The sequence below is a fragment of the Oncorhynchus mykiss genome, chromosome 1 (assembly GCF_013265735.2).
Source record: "Oncorhynchus mykiss isolate Arlee chromosome 1, USDA_OmykA_1.1, whole genome shotgun sequence".
In the NCBI taxonomy this organism is placed as follows: domain Eukaryota; kingdom Metazoa; phylum Chordata; class Actinopteri; order Salmoniformes; family Salmonidae; genus Oncorhynchus; species Oncorhynchus mykiss.
The window spans coordinates 54,131,554-54,149,338 of record NC_048565.1 but is presented as its reverse complement, the minus strand read 5'-3'; the positions used below and the strand labels follow the sequence as shown (position 1 = coordinate 54,149,338).

The 17,785-nt window shown below is 43.1% G+C and overlaps 1 protein-coding gene across 6 annotated transcripts in view; it reads left to right on the top strand.

Moving 5' to 3' along the window:
- LOC110525336 (PHD finger protein 21A) overlaps nt 1-17,785 on the top strand; it is a 110,848-nt gene that overhangs the window by 74,648 nt on the left and 18,415 nt on the right. For all 6 annotated transcript variants that reach the window (XM_036980401.1, XM_036980413.1, XM_036980403.1 and 3 more), the window contains 5 exons: nt 8,535-8,816; nt 9,027-9,125; nt 14,330-14,381; nt 14,492-14,571; nt 14,882-14,942. In XM_036980401.1, coding sequence (XP_036836296.1) covers nt 8,535-8,816; nt 9,027-9,125; nt 14,330-14,381; nt 14,492-14,571; nt 14,882-14,942 — 574 coding nt within the window. The remainder of the gene's footprint in view (nt 1-8,534; nt 8,817-9,026; nt 9,126-14,329; nt 14,382-14,491; nt 14,572-14,881; nt 14,943-17,785) is intronic.

Here is a 17,785-nt window from a genome sequence, read left to right as displayed (position 1 = left end):
AAGCCTGAAACCATGTCTAAAGACTGTTGACATCTAGTGGAAGCCATAGAAAGTGCAATTTGAGTCCTAAGTCATTGGATACTGTATAGGCATTCATTATAAAACTACATTTTTCTCAGGTTTTCACCTGCCATATCAGTTCTGTTTTACTCACACACATTATTTTAACAGTTTTGAAAACTTTAGAGTGTTTTCTATCCAAATCTACCAATTATATGCATATCCTAGCTTCTGGGCCTCAGTAACAGGCAGTTTACTCTGGACACACTTTTCATCCGGTGGTGAAAATAGTGCCCCCTACCCTAGTGTGGTTAACGATGTGGTAAGCTGTGCATAATTATATATGCATGAAAACCAAAGTTTGAGACCATGACAATTCCCACTCTCTCTTCACCTGACTCCATGCCTTCAGGATACTTTACTGCTGGATTCCACAAAAATGAATGCCCTAAAAAGCCTCCTCATGCTTTCGCTCAGTCTTCTCCTTTCCGGCCCCAGGTTCCGGGAGGTGTTCCCAAGCCATGTAATTTTCACTTTGTTCCCCATCTCCTCCATTGTCACCTGATAGACACGTCACCTGATAGGCAAGTGCGTATCCCTAATCAACACCACATCCTTTTGAGGTAACTCAGCACTGTATATGCTTTCACAAGAATGCCTTCAAAATGTTGTTTAGAGTACAATTACCCCAACATCTATCCTCTTTCATATGATGCATTAAACAATAAAGCAGCTATCCCAACTATGATGTTAAAGTAGCTCCCAGACCCAGCCCATCTGCAGGTCTTACAGTGGAATCTAGTCTCTCTCTCTCTCTCTCTCTCTTTAGCCCCGCTTCCTCTGTCATGGTGTCTTCAAGCTCACCCATTATGCAGCTGGACCTAACTTCACGTGAGAACTATGCACCCACCAAGGAGAAACATGATGATCTTTACCGCTACAGGTGCTGTATGGAGTACTGTGTGTGGATCAGACCAACGCTGTCCCAACACCCCTGCCTGGTGTATCTTGATGTACACTCAATCTCCAGAATTCAGCCCATGCCCTTAGTTATCTCTGGCTCCTTATGTGCTGCTTTCACCTGAGGACATACACACTGCAACACATGGGTCATTTCCTGACAACGTAAACTCTCCTGTTATAGCAAGATCACTAATTTGTGACATTTAAGTAATAGCCTCCCCTGTACTCCCATCGGTCTCCCAGTTACCAGTTACCAATCCATGTGGCACGAGTCTTCATAAACTGATATCCCAACAATGCTACTAAAGTAACCCCTGCAACTACTAACATGGCCCATGACTATAGCCTCCTTCAATTACGGTCCCTACAGCGACTGCCGTGAGAATAACTACTGCATGTAATCTGTCAAGTGTTTTCCGGCTGTTAGAAATTGGGAACGAGATTAATGAGTTGGAAGAATATCCAATCTAACAAAACACTGAGTTACAGGTTTCTTGAAAGTTTACCATTACCACTATCTTTTCTACTCTCACCATGACCTGGGTATGTGTAATGTTCAATTTAACTTAACAGTCAGCTGTCCTCCCTCCTATGAGCTATCTCCTGCAACAATATACATAGTCTCTGGGAATGATACCCCTCTACCACCATGACCTTAATTTATGAGCCCCCTCAGATCTTCACTGCAGTCACGTTCCATCCCACTTAACAGCCCTATGTAAACATTCTGTCTCAAACACCTCCTGCTACAGATACATTTGCACATATATCAAACCCATAACACACTAGTCACTACTCCTAATGCACTTCTACAGTTATAAACATACTAAAACATTCTCAAATAATTTAGTCAATATACATCAGTCACGACTCTGGAACAATGATCACTAATATGTTCCATGAAACCCAAAAACATATTGACTTCACACCACCCTTGATGTTTACGTATCGTTTATGTATCTTTAGCATGTACTATTCTCCATAACCACTGCACCACAATGTTTATGAACTAACTATAAAAAAAAGTTCATTTTAGGTTTAGTATCCCCTTTGCTAATTCCTCGTTACCCCTCTACCCTTTCGTACATTCTAGAAATCTATTTCAGAATAAAACCACATAAAATGTCTCATGAGAAACAAGGCTTTCTGAGTTTGCAAGGAGTGTTTGGCCAGATAATTAAAATGTGTTACCTCTGGAATCCATTCCCCTGGCATTTTGCCTAGATTCTTCAACCCAAAGTACATTTTCCTCTGGCAAATTTAGCCATTTTCTCATCATAGGGAATCTGCGATATTTGATCCCTGGCCTCTACTAAAAAGTTGGGTAAGATGTGATCTCATACGTCTTCCTTCACATAAAAACAAGAAACTGTAATCTCTATGAACCACTATCGATTGAACCTGTGACATTTCCTCTCCTGCTACTCTCAAAAGGATTTGTTGTTGCTCTTTTGTAAAAGATGCAAACACTTGTATAGCGGCATTTCCTTCGACTGCAGCAGGTTCCAGTATCACCTTATTCTTACAATGTCCGATAGCGCCCTGTTTTAGTCCCACATCTATCTCCTTACGCTTTGATGTTTTTTTTATACGTTTCTTTGTCTTACCTTGGCCATTGAAACCACTGTTATTGACTTTCACTGTGGCCGTATTAACCCCTCGCACATCTGCGAAGTGAGCGGAGTTATATTCCACTCTCAAAACATCTTCCTCTATTATATCCACAACCCCCACAACTGTCGTTTTGATCACAGGTTTCAAACCTGCCATCAACGCCGAAGTACAAATTCTATCAATGTACTCACGTACCCAGCCTTTTGGTAGCTAAGTACATCTATTAATTCCCCATATTCGAGCTGAATTGGTAGAATGCTCGTGCGCTTCTTTCAGCGACTCCATGGCTTTATTAAAATCCTCTAGCTCCGCTTGGAGAATCGGGGCCGTCTGTCGCCATATGAATTAGAGGTCGACCGATTATGATTTTTTCATTGCCGATACCGATTATTGGAGGACCAAAACCGATACCGATTTAATCGGACGATTTTCATATATATATATTTGTAATAATGACAATTACAACAATACTGAATGAACAATGATCACTTTTATTTTAACTTGATATAATACAGAAATAAAATCAATTTAGTCTCAAATAAGTAATGAAACATGTTCAATTTGGTTTAAATAATGCAAAAACACCATGTTGGAGAAGAAAGTAAAAGTGCAATATGTGCCATGTAAAAAAGCTTACGTTTAAGTTCCTTGCTCAGAACATGAGAACATATGAAGGCTGGTGGTTCCTTTTAGCATGAGTCTTCAATATTCCCAATTAAGAAGTTTTAGGTTGTAGTTATTATAGGAATTATAGGACTATTTCTCTCTATACCGTTTGTATTTCATAGACCATTTGTATTTCATAGACTATTGGATGTTCTTATAGGCACTTTAGTATTGCCAGCCTAATCTCGGGAGTTGATAGGCTTGAAGTCATAAACAGCGCTGTGCCTCAAGCATTGCTAACATGGAACCCAAACCGGCTGCACGCGCGTGCCATCGTGCATAAATGTATTTTGTCTCCCCATACCAAACGCAATCACGACACGCAGGTTAAAATGTAGAAATTCTTTCAGTGGAATATATTCTTTCAGTGGAATATGGAACCGTAGCGTATTTCATAATTATGTTCTGGCAAATGAATTACTGTCTTTGTTAGGAAGAAATGGTCTTAACACAGTTCGCAACGAGCCAGGCTGCCCAAACTGCTGCATATACCCTGACTCTGCTTGCACTGAACGCAAGATAAGTGACACAATTACCTGCTAACATGAATTTATTTTAACTACATATGCAGGTTTAAAAAATATACTTGTGTATTGATTTTAAGAAAGGCATTGATGTTTATGGTTAGGTACATTTGTGCGACGATTGTGCTTTTTTCACGAATGCGCTTTTGATAAATCATCACCCGTTTGGCGAAGTTGAAGTAGGTTGTGATTCGATGACAAATTAACAGGCACCACATTGATTATATGCAACACAGAACAAGCTAGATAACCTAGTAATATCATCAACCATGTGTGGTTAACTAGTGATTATGTGAAGATTGATTGTTTTTTTATAAGATAAGTTTAATACTATCCAGCAACTTAAGGTCCTTTTGATGCTGCACTCGGGTAACAGCTGGTCAGCCTGCCACGCAGTCTCCTCGTGGATTGCAATGTAATTGGTCATAATCGGCGTCCAAAAAGGCTGATTACCGATTGTTATGAAAACTTGAAATCAGCCCTAATTAATCAGCCATGCCTATTATTCGGTCGACCTCTAATATGAATAGTTATTCCCAAACCTCTTTCGACTGTGTCTAGGGTGTTTTAGATTTCTTCACTCCCGTCTATAATAGACACCTACTATTAACCATTTTCCAAGGTAGCGCTGCCCACTTCCCCGGATAATAATGATTTGGTCACGGCACTTAATACCTTGTATTAGAACCTATACTATAGCGTCTGCAAATGTATTACTGGAGAATACGGATGACTTAATGTTTTATTCCAGTAATGCGCCCCAAATATCACTGTTGTTGATAACCCACATTACCAAAATTATTCACACTTTGTTTTCCTATTTCCACCCCCTCCCCATAGGGCATAAACCAACCTCTCTCCGTATTGCTACTGCTACTACACGTAACTCAAACAGTGTTCGAATATCTTCATTTTTCTTTTCTTTTTTACTCGCTAGCTTCTAGAACTCTCGTCTTCCTAAAACTCACTAGCTTCTAGAACTCTAGTCTTACAAAAACTCCCTGCAGCTGGGACTTTTGTCCCTTTTACAGATCTCACAGGGGAATACCCCCACTAGGGACCTATCCTAATTTGGAACCTACCATACACTGTATTGTCACTCCTGGATCTCGCAGAGGAAAACCTCCACTCGGGACCTATCCTTGAAGGATCCCACCCTAGACCTGTTTTTTACCTGGATCTCGCAGAGGAAAACCTCCACTCGGGACCTATCCTTGAAGGATCCCACCCTAGACCTGTTTTTTACCTGGATCTCGCAGAGGAAAACCTCCACTCGGGACCTATCCTTGAAGGATCCCACCCTAGACCTGTTTTTTACCTGGATATCGCAGAGGAAAACCTCCACTCGGGACCTATCCTTGAAGGATCCCACCCTAGACCTGTTTTTTACCTGGATCTCGCAGAGGAAAACCTCCACTCGGGACCTATCCTTGAAGGATCCCACCCTAGACCTGTTTTTTACCTGGATCTCGCAGAGGAAAACCTCCACTCGGGACCTATCCTTGAAGGATCCCACCCTAGACCTGTTTTTTACCTGGATATCGCAGAGGAAAACCTCCACCCGGGACCTATCCTTATGGAACCTACCCTGCACCGGGCTGTATCACAACAACCGTAAGGCTCTCCAGAGGGTAGTGCGGGCTGCGCAACGCATCACTGGGGGCAAACTACCTGCCCTCCAGGACACCTACATCACTCAATGTCACAGGAAGGCCAAAAATGCTGCTGCCACTTTAAACAATGCCACATTATATAATGTTTACATACCCTATTACTCATCTCATATGTATATACTGTACTCTATACCATCTGACGCCAACTGTTCGGTTCTAATACTCAAAGTAAAAACCTTTACGAACACAATGAAAGCTTAACCAAGTTTATTCTGCCCAGATGTTCAATACAGCTGCATTAGACAAAAACATTTTCACACAACCTTTCCTCATAGGCTGAGTCTCCTCCTACTGTACAAACATCGTTCTTTACTGCTAGGCAGGACACTAGTGATACCGGCCATAAACTTTTATTTATCCCTTAAGCTGACCTGACCTCAACCCCCCTCCATCACCAATCCATGGCTCTCTCCCCTTACCAATGCCTGCCACATGTAATCGCTTCCCTGCACTCAACACATTCCAAGCTTAGTTGCACACACTATATACCTTCCTCTTATAACCCTTAACCTTTTTGGGATAGGGGGCAGCATTTTCACTTTTGGATGAATAGTGTGCCCAGCGTGAACTGCCTCCTACTCTGTCCCAGATGCTAATATATGCATATTATTATTAGTATTGTATAGAAAACACTCTGAAGTTTCTAAAACTGTTTGAATGATGTCTGTGAGTATAACAGAACTCATATGGCAGGTGAAAACCTGAGAAAAATCCAACCAGGAAGTGGGACATCTGAGGTTAGTAGTTTTTCAAAGCTTGGCCTACCGAATACACATTGAGATATGGATAAAGTTGCACTTCCTAGGGCTTCCACTAGATGTCAACCGTCTTTAGAAACTTGAATGAGGAGCCTACTATAAAGGAGGGGCTCATGAGACCTCTTTGAGTCAGTGGTCTGCAGAGTGCCTTGGTCTCATGACGCGCGCTCCCGCCAGAGTTACCTCTCATTCCAGTGCTTTTCTTCAGACAAAGGAATTCTCCGGTTGGAACATTTATTGATGTTTTATGTTAAAGACATCCTAAAGATTGATTCCATATATCGTTTGACATGTTTCTAAAGGACTGTAACGGAACTTTTCGAGTTTTTGTCTGGACATAGTGCCTGCGCCTCATGAAGATGGATTACTGGGCTGAACACGCTAACAACAAGTGGCTATTTGGACATAAATGATGGACTTTATGGAACAAATCAGTCATTTATTGTCGAACTGGGATTCCTGGGAGTGCAAAGGTAAGTGAATATTTATGGTGTTATTTCTAACTTCGTTGACTCCAAAATGGCTGATATTCCTCTGGCTGTTTTGGGTTCTGAGCGTCATCCTCAAATTATGCTTTTTCCATTAAGTTTTTTTAAAATCTGACACAGCGGTTGCATTAAGGAGAAGTTTATCTTTAATTCTGTGAATAACACTTGTATCTTTTATCAATGTTTATTATGAGTATTTCTGCAAAATCACCGGATGTTTTGGAATCAAAACATTACTGCACGTAACGCGCCAATGTAAACTGAGATTTTTGGATATAAATATGCACATAATCGAACAAAACATACATGTATTGTGTAACATGATGTCCTATGAGTGTCATCTGATGAAGATCATCAACGGTTAGTGATTCATTTAATCTATATTTCTCATTTGGCTGGAAAAATGGCTGTTTTTTTTTACTTGGCAATGACCTAACATAATCATATGTTGTGTTTTCTCTGTAAAGCATTTTTTAAATCGGACACGATGGGTAGATTAGATATGCTGTATTGCAGTTGTTAATGTTTGAACGTTACATATTTCAAAAAAATATTTTTGAATTTCGCCTGCTGCCTTTTCAGCGCAATGTTGTCGCTGGGTTCCGCTGGTGTAGAGCCTCTAAACCTCAGCACTCCATCAGTGACATAAGTATATTTTCATATTCTCAGAACCCAACACTACATTGTGGTCTTAATTTCTGATGTGTCTTGTTCAATATTTTGGGTGGACAAACAAATTGCTCTGATTTCAGAGGCAAGAAAGGTCAGAGTGGGCTCGCAAGTTGCAGTGTCTGGCATATCTGGCCTGTAGGCAGCCTCAATTTCCTTGCTAAGCTTGGACAGTTGTGTCTGCAGTGAATCCTTTGTACGCTGTGATTTGCGGCTATCCAGTTTAGAACTGTTAATTTTCGTTGTAACAAAAATCTGCCTTTCACTTGTATAACTATGCCCCAAAATAGGTAAATAGCATTGCCAAAATCATTTCAGTTCCACGGAGCTACTCAACTACACAGCCATCCTCGTCAAGAGCACAAGTGACGTCCTGCTTGTAAGGGTTAGGAACACCAGCAAAGCCAAAAGGAACATCAGCAAAACCACCAAGGTCACCATTTTTTTCTGGTTTTGATGGTGAAATGAATGACCGCTTACATTTCACAACCTATCGCAGGTTCATTTAACAGCTCAATTTTTGGGTTGTCACTTTTACTGACACCTTCCTTACCTAAGTGTTCATAGTTAAGTAGAGACTGTGATTATATAGTACAGTGGGGCAAAAAAGTATTTAGTCAGCCACCAATTGTGCAAGTTCTCCCACTTAAAAAGATGAGAGGCCTGTAATTTTCATCATAGGTACACTTCAACTAATCACATTGTAGGATTTTTAATTAATTAATTTGCAAATTATGGTGGAAATAAGTATTTGGTCACCTACAATCAAGCAAGATGTCTGGCTCTCACAGACCTGTAACTTCTTCTTTAAGAGGCTCCTCTGTCCTCCACTCGTTACCTGTATTAATGGCACCTGTTAATTTAATTAATTAAAAATCCTACAATGTGATTTTCTGGATTTTTTTTCTAATTTTGTCTGTCATAGTTGAAGTGTACCTGTGATGAAAATTACAGGCCTCTCTCATCTTGTTAAGTGAGAGAACTTGCACAATTGGTGGCTGACTAAATACTTTTTTGCCCCACTGTATGCCTCCATCTACAGTGATACCTCAGAGCACCACATTGGAATTACCTTTCCCTGGTCGGTCTCTTTTACACACATTTGTGAAGACCCATAAGCTCCAATATGACACCTGATGAATGATTGGCTAACCTCTGACCCCTATCCTCCCAACTCAGGTCCGGGCGAAGCCCAACAGTGTGCCCATTGCCCCAGCGCCCCTTCGGCCCATGATGACTGCACTCCAGCTGCTCCAGCGGGGCCCGGTGATGCTGACCAACAAGCTGAGCCCCTCCTCGCTGCCCTCCAGCGCCGGGCTCATCCACCAGGTGCGCATCATCAATGGCCAGCCCTGCGCCGCCAAGAGCGGCCAGCCCACAGGCATGTTGACGGGCATTGTCATCACGGCCCCGGCATCGGTGCAGACACTGCAAATCAGCGGCCTAACCTCCGACACCAAGGTCAGCACCACAGTTTGGGTGGGAAGTTACGATACTAGAATTGTATCGTCCATTTTCAGGGAAATGAATACATTTTGTGGGGTCAGCAGGACAGTTTGGATGGGAAAGTGACTTGTTCCCTTTTCATAATTGAAGTAATTCTACATGTATAACTCTGTTACTTTCATTGTTCATGTTTTAAGAGCGTTGTTTTCCTCCCTCTGTTTCCAGACTGTTAAAGCACGGGGGGGATTGGGGCAGAAGATGTTGGTGAGCAGGACCCCTCCTCTGTCTCCAGCACCGAGACTAAAGAGAGAGGACAATCCTCAGGTATACTGGAGAAGGAGCTTATGCTTCATTCTGAACTTGGGGTCAAACCTGCATAACAAATACATACCATACTTTTTGGAATGTCAGCCTACTGATAGAACCTTAAAGTTCTTCACAGATGACTCTGGGAGGCAGGCTTTGCCAAAGATGTAGTGTAAACATATAAAGTCATTTATAGATACAGTATACACTACATGACAAATTAGAGTGGCAAGAAAAAGTATGTAAACCCTTTTGAAATACCTGGATTTCTGCATAAATTGGTCATACAATGGTCATACAATTTGATCTGATCTTCATCTAAGTCACAACAATGTACAAACACAGTTTGCTTAAACTAATAACACACAAACAATTATACGTTTTCATGTCTTTATTTAACACACTGTGTAAACATTCACAGTGCAGGGTGGGAAAAAGTATGTGAATCCTTGGATTTAATAACTGGTTGACCCTCCTTTGGCAGCAATAACCTCAACCAAACGTTTTCTGTAGTTGCGGATCAGACCTGCAAAACGGTCAGAAGGAGTTTTGGACCATTCCTCTTCACAAAATTGTTTCGGTTCAGCAATATTCTTGGGATGTCTGGTGTGAACTGCTCTCCTGAGGTCATGCCACAGCATCTCAATCGGGTTGAGGTCAGGACTCTGACTGGGCCACTCCAGAAGGTGTATATTCTTCTGTTGAAGCCATTGTTGTTAATTTACATCTGTGTTTTGGGTCGCTGTCCTGTTGCATCACCCAACTTCTGTTGAGCTTCAATTGGCAGACAGGTAGTCTAACATTCTCCTGCAAAATGTTTTGATGAACTTTGGAATTAATTTTTCCGTCGATGATAGCAAGCTGTCCAAGCCCTGAGGCAGCAAAACAGCCCCAAACCTCGATGCTCCCTCCACGATACTTTACAGTTGGGATGAGGTTTTGATGTATTTATGCTGTGCCCTTTTTTCTCCACACATAGTGTTGTGTGTTCCTTCCAAACAACTCAACTGTAGTTTACTCTGTCCACAGACTATTTTGCCAGTAGTGCTGTGGAACATCCAGGTGTACTTTTGCAAACTTCAGACATGTAGCAATGTTTTGTTGGACAGCAGTGGCTTCTTCCATGGTGTCCTACCATGAACACCATTCTTGTTTAGTGTTTTACGTATCGTTGACTCGTCAACAGAGATGTTAGCATGTTCCAGAGATTTCTGTAAGTCTTTAGCTGACACTCTAGGATTCTTCTTAACCTCATTGAGCATTCTGCACTGTGTTCTTGCAGTCATCTTTGCAGGATGGCCTAGCGAGAGGAGCAACAGTGCTGAACTTTCTCCATTCATAGACATTTTGTCTTACCGTGGACTGATGAACATCAAGGCTTTTAGAGATACTTTTGTAATCCTTTCCAGCTTTATGCAAGTCAACAATTCTTAATCTTAGGCCTTCTGAGGTCTCTTTTGTTCGAGGCATGATTCACATCAAGCAATGCTTCTTGTGAATAGCAAACTCAGATTTTGTGAGTATTTTTTTATAGGGCAAGGCAGCTCCAACCAACATCTCCAATCTGTCTCATTGATTGGAATCCAGGTTAGCTGACTCCTGACTCCAATTAGCTTTTGGAGAAGTCATTAGCTGTCACGCCCTGACCATAGAAAGCTGTTTATTCTCTATGTTGGTTGGGGCGTGATAGTGACTAGGGTGGGTCATCTAGGTAAATTGTATGTCTATGGTAGCCTGATATGGTTCCCAATCAGAGGCAGCTGTTTATCGTTGTCTCTGATTGGGGATCATATTTAGGTTGCCATTTTACCCGTTGTGTTTGTGGGATCTTGTCTACAGTTAGTTGCCTGTGTGCACACCAGTAGCTTCACGTTTTGTTTGTACTTGTTTGTTTTTGTTTGGTAAGTTTCATTTAATTAATATATGTGGAACTCTACTCTTGGTCCAATCATTACGATGAGCGTAACAGAAGATCCCACCAACAACGGACCATGCAGCTTGCCTGGTAGATAATGGCATCCTGGTCTGTGGAGGGGATTAGGGAGAGAACATCCTGGACTTGGGACGACATAATAGCAGGAGTGAAGAGCCCGCCATGGAGGCAGGCGGAAGCAGCGAAAGAGGGACCGTGACGAAGTCGGGGAGGTGGGCCACAGAAACCCCAATATTTGGGGGGGAGCACATGGAGCAGTCGGCAAAGTTGAAGGTTGAGTCAGAGTCTGTCGAGGAGTTATTGGACAAATTGGAGGAGAGTGAAGAGAAAGAGCTGTTGGTTTGGCGTGGTATGCACGGCATTCGCCCTGAGGAGCGTGATAGCTGTCCGATGCCATCTGTGACAGTTCCTCGCACTTGTCCTGAGAAGTGTGTTAAAGTTCCGGTACAATTGATGCCGGCTATACGCATCAGGTTTCCAGTGCGCTTTCACAGCCCAGTACGTCCTGTGTCAGCTCCTCGCACTTGTCGTGCTAAAGTGGGTATCTGTCCAGGGCGGGTTGTGCCGGCTCAGCGCTCCTGGTCTCCAGTGCGCCTCCAGGGTCCAGTACATCCTGCGCCGGTTCTACGCACTGTGTCCCAGTGCGCCTTCACAGTCCAGTGCATCATGTGCTAGCTCCCCTCACTTGCCGTGCAAGGGTTGTTATCTGTCCAGGACACGTTGTGCCAGCTCTACGCATCAGGCCTCCAGTGCGCCTCCACAGTCCAGAGCTTCCTGCGACAGTTCCCAGTCCAGAGCTTCCTGCGACAGTTCCCAGTCCAGAGCTTCCTGCGACAGTTCCCAGTCCAGAGCTTCCTGCAACAGTTCCCAGTCCAGAGCTTCCGGCGACAGTTCCCAGTCCAGAGCTTCCGGCGACAGTTCCCAGTCCGGAACCTCCAATGACGGTCCACAGTCCGGAACCTCCAACGACGGTCTACAGTGCGGAACCTCCTGAGACGGTCAGCAGTCCGGAACCTCCTGAGACGATCTACAGTCCTGTGCCTCCGGCGATGATCTACGGTCCGGCGCCGACAAAAGGTCCGGTGTCTCCAGCAACGACCCACGGTCCGGAGCTTCCGGCGAAGATCCCCGCACCAGAGCCACCATGGAGGATGATGTATCTGCGAGCGGAGTGGGTACTTCGCCCCGCACCAGAGCCACCCCTGACGCCCCGTGTCATCCTTTGTAGATGCCCACCCGGACCCGCCCCTATTGAGTCAGGTTTTGCGGTCGAAGTCCGCACCTTTGGGGGGTGGTACTGTCACGCCCTAACCATAGAGAGCTGTTTAATCTCTATGTTGGTTGCGGCGTGATAGTGACTAGGGTGGGTCATCTAGGTGATTAATGGTTTATGTGGGCCTGGTATGGTTCCCAATCAGAGACAGCTGTTTATCGTTGTCTCTGATTGGGGATCATATTTAGGTAGCCATTTCCTAATTTGTGATTTGTGGGATCTTGTCTACAGTTAGTTGCCTGTGTGCACACCAGTAGCTTGACCTTTCATTTGTGCTTTATTGTCTTGTTTATTGAGTTTCTATTTATTAAAAATATGTGGAACTCTACGCACGCTGCACCCTGGTCTAGTCATTACGACGAGCGTGAGATTAGCCGAGGGGTTACATTTTCCAAACTACATAAATTTTCCAACCTACACTGTGAATGTTTAAATAATGTATTCAATATAGACAAGAAAAATACAAGAATGTGTCTGTTATTAGTTTAACCACACTATGTTTGTCTATTGTTGTGACTTAGATGAAGATCATACCACATTTGATGACCAATTCATGCAGAAATCCAGGTAATTCCAAAGGGTTCACATACTTTTTCTTGCCACTGTTATAGATATCTACTCATCGAACATCTCATTCCAAAATCATGGGCATTAATATGGAGTTGGTCCCCCCTTTGATGCTATAACAGCATCTACTCTTATGGGAAGGCTTTCCACTAGATGTTGGAACATTGCTGCGGGGACTTGCTTCCATTCAGCCAAATTCAAATGTATTTATTTATATAGCCCTTCTTACATCAGCTGACATATCAAAGTGCTGTACAGAAACCCAGCCTAAAACCCCAAACAGCAAGCAATGCAGGTGTAGAAGCATGGTGACTAGGAAAAACTCCCTAGAAAGGCCAAAACCTAGGAAGAAACCTAGAGGGGAACCAGGCTGTGAGGGGTGGCCAGTCCTCTTCTGGCTGTGCCGGGTGGAGATTATAACAGAACATGGCCAAGATGTTCATAAATGACCAGCATGGTCAAATAATAGTAATCACAGTGTACAGGTCAGGGTTCCATAGCCGCAGGCAGAACAGTTGAATCTGGAGCAGCAGCACAGCCAGGTGGACAACAAGGAGTCATCATGCCAGGTAGTCCTGAGGCATGGTCCTAGGGCTCAGAGAGAGAGAGAGATTAACTGACCCTAGCCCCCCGACGCATAAATACTGGAGGCTGAGACAGGAGGGGTCAGGAGCCACTGTGGCCCCGCCACAAGAGCATTAGTGAGGTTGGGTACTGATGTTAGGTGATTAGTAGCTTTCTCCTGGCATCCACCAAAGCCAGATTCGTCCGTCGGACTGCCAGATGGTGAAGCGTGATTCGTCACTCCAGAGAACTCGTTTCTACTGCTCTAGAGTCCAATGGCGGCAAGCTTTACACCACTCCAGCCAACGCTTGGCATTGTGCATGGTGATCTTAGGCTTGCGTGTGGCTGCTCAGCCATTGAAACCCATTTCATGAAGCTCCCAACGTTATTGTCCTGACATTGCTTCCATTGGCAGTTTGGAACTCGGTAGTGGGTGTTGCAACCGAGGACAGACTATATTTTTACACGCTTCAGCACTTGGCGGTCCAGTTCTGTGACTTTGTGTGGCCTACCATTTCGTTGCTAAGCCGTTGTTGCTCCTAGACGTTTCCACTTCACAATAACAGCACTTACAGTTGACCGGGGCAGCTCTAGCAGGGCAGAAATTTGACGAACTAGAGAGGTGGCATCCTATGACAGTTACACTTTGAAAGTCACTGTACTCTTCAGTAAGGCAATTCTATGAAGATTGCATGGCTGTGTGCTAAAAAAATGTATTATCTTGTCAGAAAGGGTGTGGCTGAAATAGCCGAATCCACTAATTTGAAGGGATGTCCACATACTTTTTTATATATAGTGTAATTGTTCATGTTAGGAATTCTCCTCACAGAAGGCACAATTTATGGAGGGGGTTGTCCTAATACTCTTTTATTGTTTCCCCCCAGAAACTTGCCTTCATGGTGTCCCTCGGACTTGTTACCCATGACCGTTTGGAAGGTAAGCACAGCCAGTTTCGCCTGAAGTAAATTCCAGTTCCTACATTCACCCGCATTCCCTAGGAGTGTATACTGCAATGCCTGTATTAATATACTACTCTGTGGTTATAGAAATTCAGAGGAGGAGGCAGGAGCGTAAGCGAAGAACAACAGCCAATCCGGTGTACAGTGGAGCTGTGTTTGAGCCTGAGGTATGGACTTACACTGCTGTTCTTCTACTTATCAAACATTTTTGATAGTGTAACCACACATTATTACAACAGCCGATACACAATGTGTTTCTTATTCAATTGGATGCCAGTGCACATGCTTTTTAAAATGTGAGCATAATACGCACTGTTTTCAATGTGCATATCTGAATTAATGAAGGTAGGATCTGGCCCTGTGTAGCATATGAATAGCAAATAGGTTTTCTTTTTGAGTGAGTGACATGATAAACTTGCAGTCAAATCACAGCTGTATTTCTTCTCCCACATACGTGTTCCTATCCACGCTGTGCAGAGGAAGAAGAGTGCAGTGACCTATCTAAACACTCCGCTCCACCAGGGCACCAGGAAAAGAGGTCAGTATCCACTCAACAACTGCACATACACCTTCTCCAATGCCCAGGACATATACAGGTCACTGCCAAAATAATGGAATCACCAACATAACGTGTCTCAATAGGGCCACCACGAGCCACCAGAACAGCTTCAAAGCACATTGGCATAGATTCTACAAGTGTCTGGAGCTCTATTGGTGGGATGCAACATCATTCTTCCACAGTTCTTCCATAGTTTGTTGTTTTGTTGCTGGTAGTGGAAAATTGTGTTCAATTGGGTTCAATCAGTACCACTGTTCCTCTTGAAACACAGCAAGTTGAGCAGTCTTCATCACTGAAGCTCCTGCCAAACGTGCCCCAACAATCAACTCTCTTTCAATGTCACTGAAATCTCTTCTTCTAGCCATGGTAGCCAAAGTAATGGGCAAGTGAGCCTGCCCAGCATTTTTATACTTGACCCTAAGCATGGTGGGATGTTAATTGCTTAATTAACTCAGGAACCACACCTGTGTGGAAGTATCTGCTTACTTTGTATCCCTCATTTACTCAAGTGTTTCCTTTATTTTGGCAGTTCCCTGTACATGTTAATATGGATTCCTGAGCTGGCCTATATTTGATGCTTGTATGTTCTAATCTATTCAATGTAAATGGTACGAAATGCTGTGAGTTTCTCTCTCACACACCACACAACTTTTCTGCTGATACCTCTTTGCTTGCTGGCTGAATCCTGCGCAGGGACACTTAAGCATGAAACACACAAGAATCTCACTGTCGATAGACTGCCAATAGGTACGTATCACAGTGAGAGGCCATTCCTTCTCTTGCTAGAACAAAACTGGTATGAGCTGCGTGCCGTCCTGTTATCTACGAACATGCCTTTTCTACTTGTAGAATTGCAATTCTTGGCAGTGGCCAACAACTTGAATTTGAGCGAAACATTCTAAAATGTATTAAATAAGAAATATGTCTTCAGCGATCTGCACACAATACCCCATAATGACAAAACGAAAACAGGTTTTTAGAATGTTTCAAAAATTAAAAAAACATAAATACCTTATTTACATAACTATTCAGACCCTTTGCTATGAGACTCAAAATGTAGTTCAGGTGCATCTTGTTTCCATTGATCTGTGGGAAATTCTGTTGATTGGACATGATCTAAATAAGGTCCCACAGTTGACAGTGCATGTCAGAGCAAAAACCAAGCAATGAGGTCGTCCATAGAAATTGCCCGTAGACCTCTGAGACAGGATTGTGTCGATGCACATATCTGGGAAAGGGTACCAATAAATTGCTGCAGCATTGAATGACCCAAGAACACAGTGGCCTCCATCATTCTTAAATGGAAGCTGGCTGCCTGGCCAAACTGAGCAATTGGGGGAGAAGGGCCTTGGTCAGGGAGGCCTTTATGGTAGAGTGGCCAGACGGAAGCCCCTCCTCAGTAAAAGGCACATGACAGCCCGCTTGGAGTTGCCAAAAGGCACTTAAGTGACTCTCAGACCATGAGAAACAAGATTCTCTCATCTGATGAAACCAAGATTAAACTCTTTAGCCTGGAATGCCAAGTGTCACATCTGGAGGAAACCTGGCACCATCCCTACGGTGAAGCGTGGTGGCAGCATCATGCTGTGGGCATGTTTTTCAGCGGCAGGGACTGGGAGACTAGTAAGGATCGAGGGAAAGATGAACAGAGAAAAGTACAGAGATCCTTGAAGAAAACCTGCTCCAGAGCGCTAAGGACCTCAGACTGGGGTGAAGGTTCACTTTTCAACAGGACAACGGGCCTAAGCACACAGCCAAGACAACTCAGGAGTGGCTTCGGGACAAGTCTCTTAATGTCCTGGAGTTGCCCAGCCAGAGCCCGGACTTGAACCCGATCGAACATCTCTGGAGAGACCTGGAAATAGCTGTGCAGAGACCTTAGCTAGTTATGTGTGTCTCCCTGCACTTACTGAGAGACTTCTATTCTGACCTCGAAGACTTGATTATAAAGGCCACTTTTTCTTTATCCCAAGTGTGGCTCCTGAGGTTACACACACACACACCACTGACCAAAAAGTTATTTTGTTGGCATTTACGTATGTCCCCATTACCAGGAAAACATAATCAAAACCTATTTCTTTAATTTACTTGCTGTGCTGTTTCGTTGTTCATTTGTCGTTTCATTCTGAACCAGGATTTCTAGGGAACACTGTTTGGGTCTTTGCATGTCAAAAAAGTTACATGTCAAATAAGCTTGTTGACCAATCAGGACCTGAATATGACTGTCACATAATAATTTAACGAGTTCATAATTTTTTTTAACATAGTGTAATCAATGTGTAATAACTATCACTTGTATTTCATATGTCACAACGATTTATCGATACGTATGCTACGATGCTGGGAGAGTTGTCTCGCACACCTACAGTGCTGGTCATAAAAAAAGCTAGCTAGCTCATGGATGCAAACAATGTTCTTCCCGAAAAACATAGCAAAACGACAATCTGTTTCAGTAGGTATAGTTTGCTAACAAACTTTATAGCTAGGTGTCATCATCTAAAATTACCCTAATTTATAAGACAGTTCTTATTTGATTATTAATGGTGGTCGGACCCATCTTTGTGAATCTTTGTGAAGCTAGCCACAATAAGGATTAGCCACAATAGGGGTTAGCCTTCAAAATAAAAGTATGTAATTGACAGTGATGCAAATAAATACAAATAGTAGAATTATGCCATTATTAAATAGATCATGCTAAACGAGGTTGGAATGTTGTTTCTATGAAATCAACAAAAGACAATTAGTTAATATGACAAAAATATGTTGAAATCACACTGGATGTATTATACTTTAGAATTGCGTTAGGGTCATACTTCTTTCAC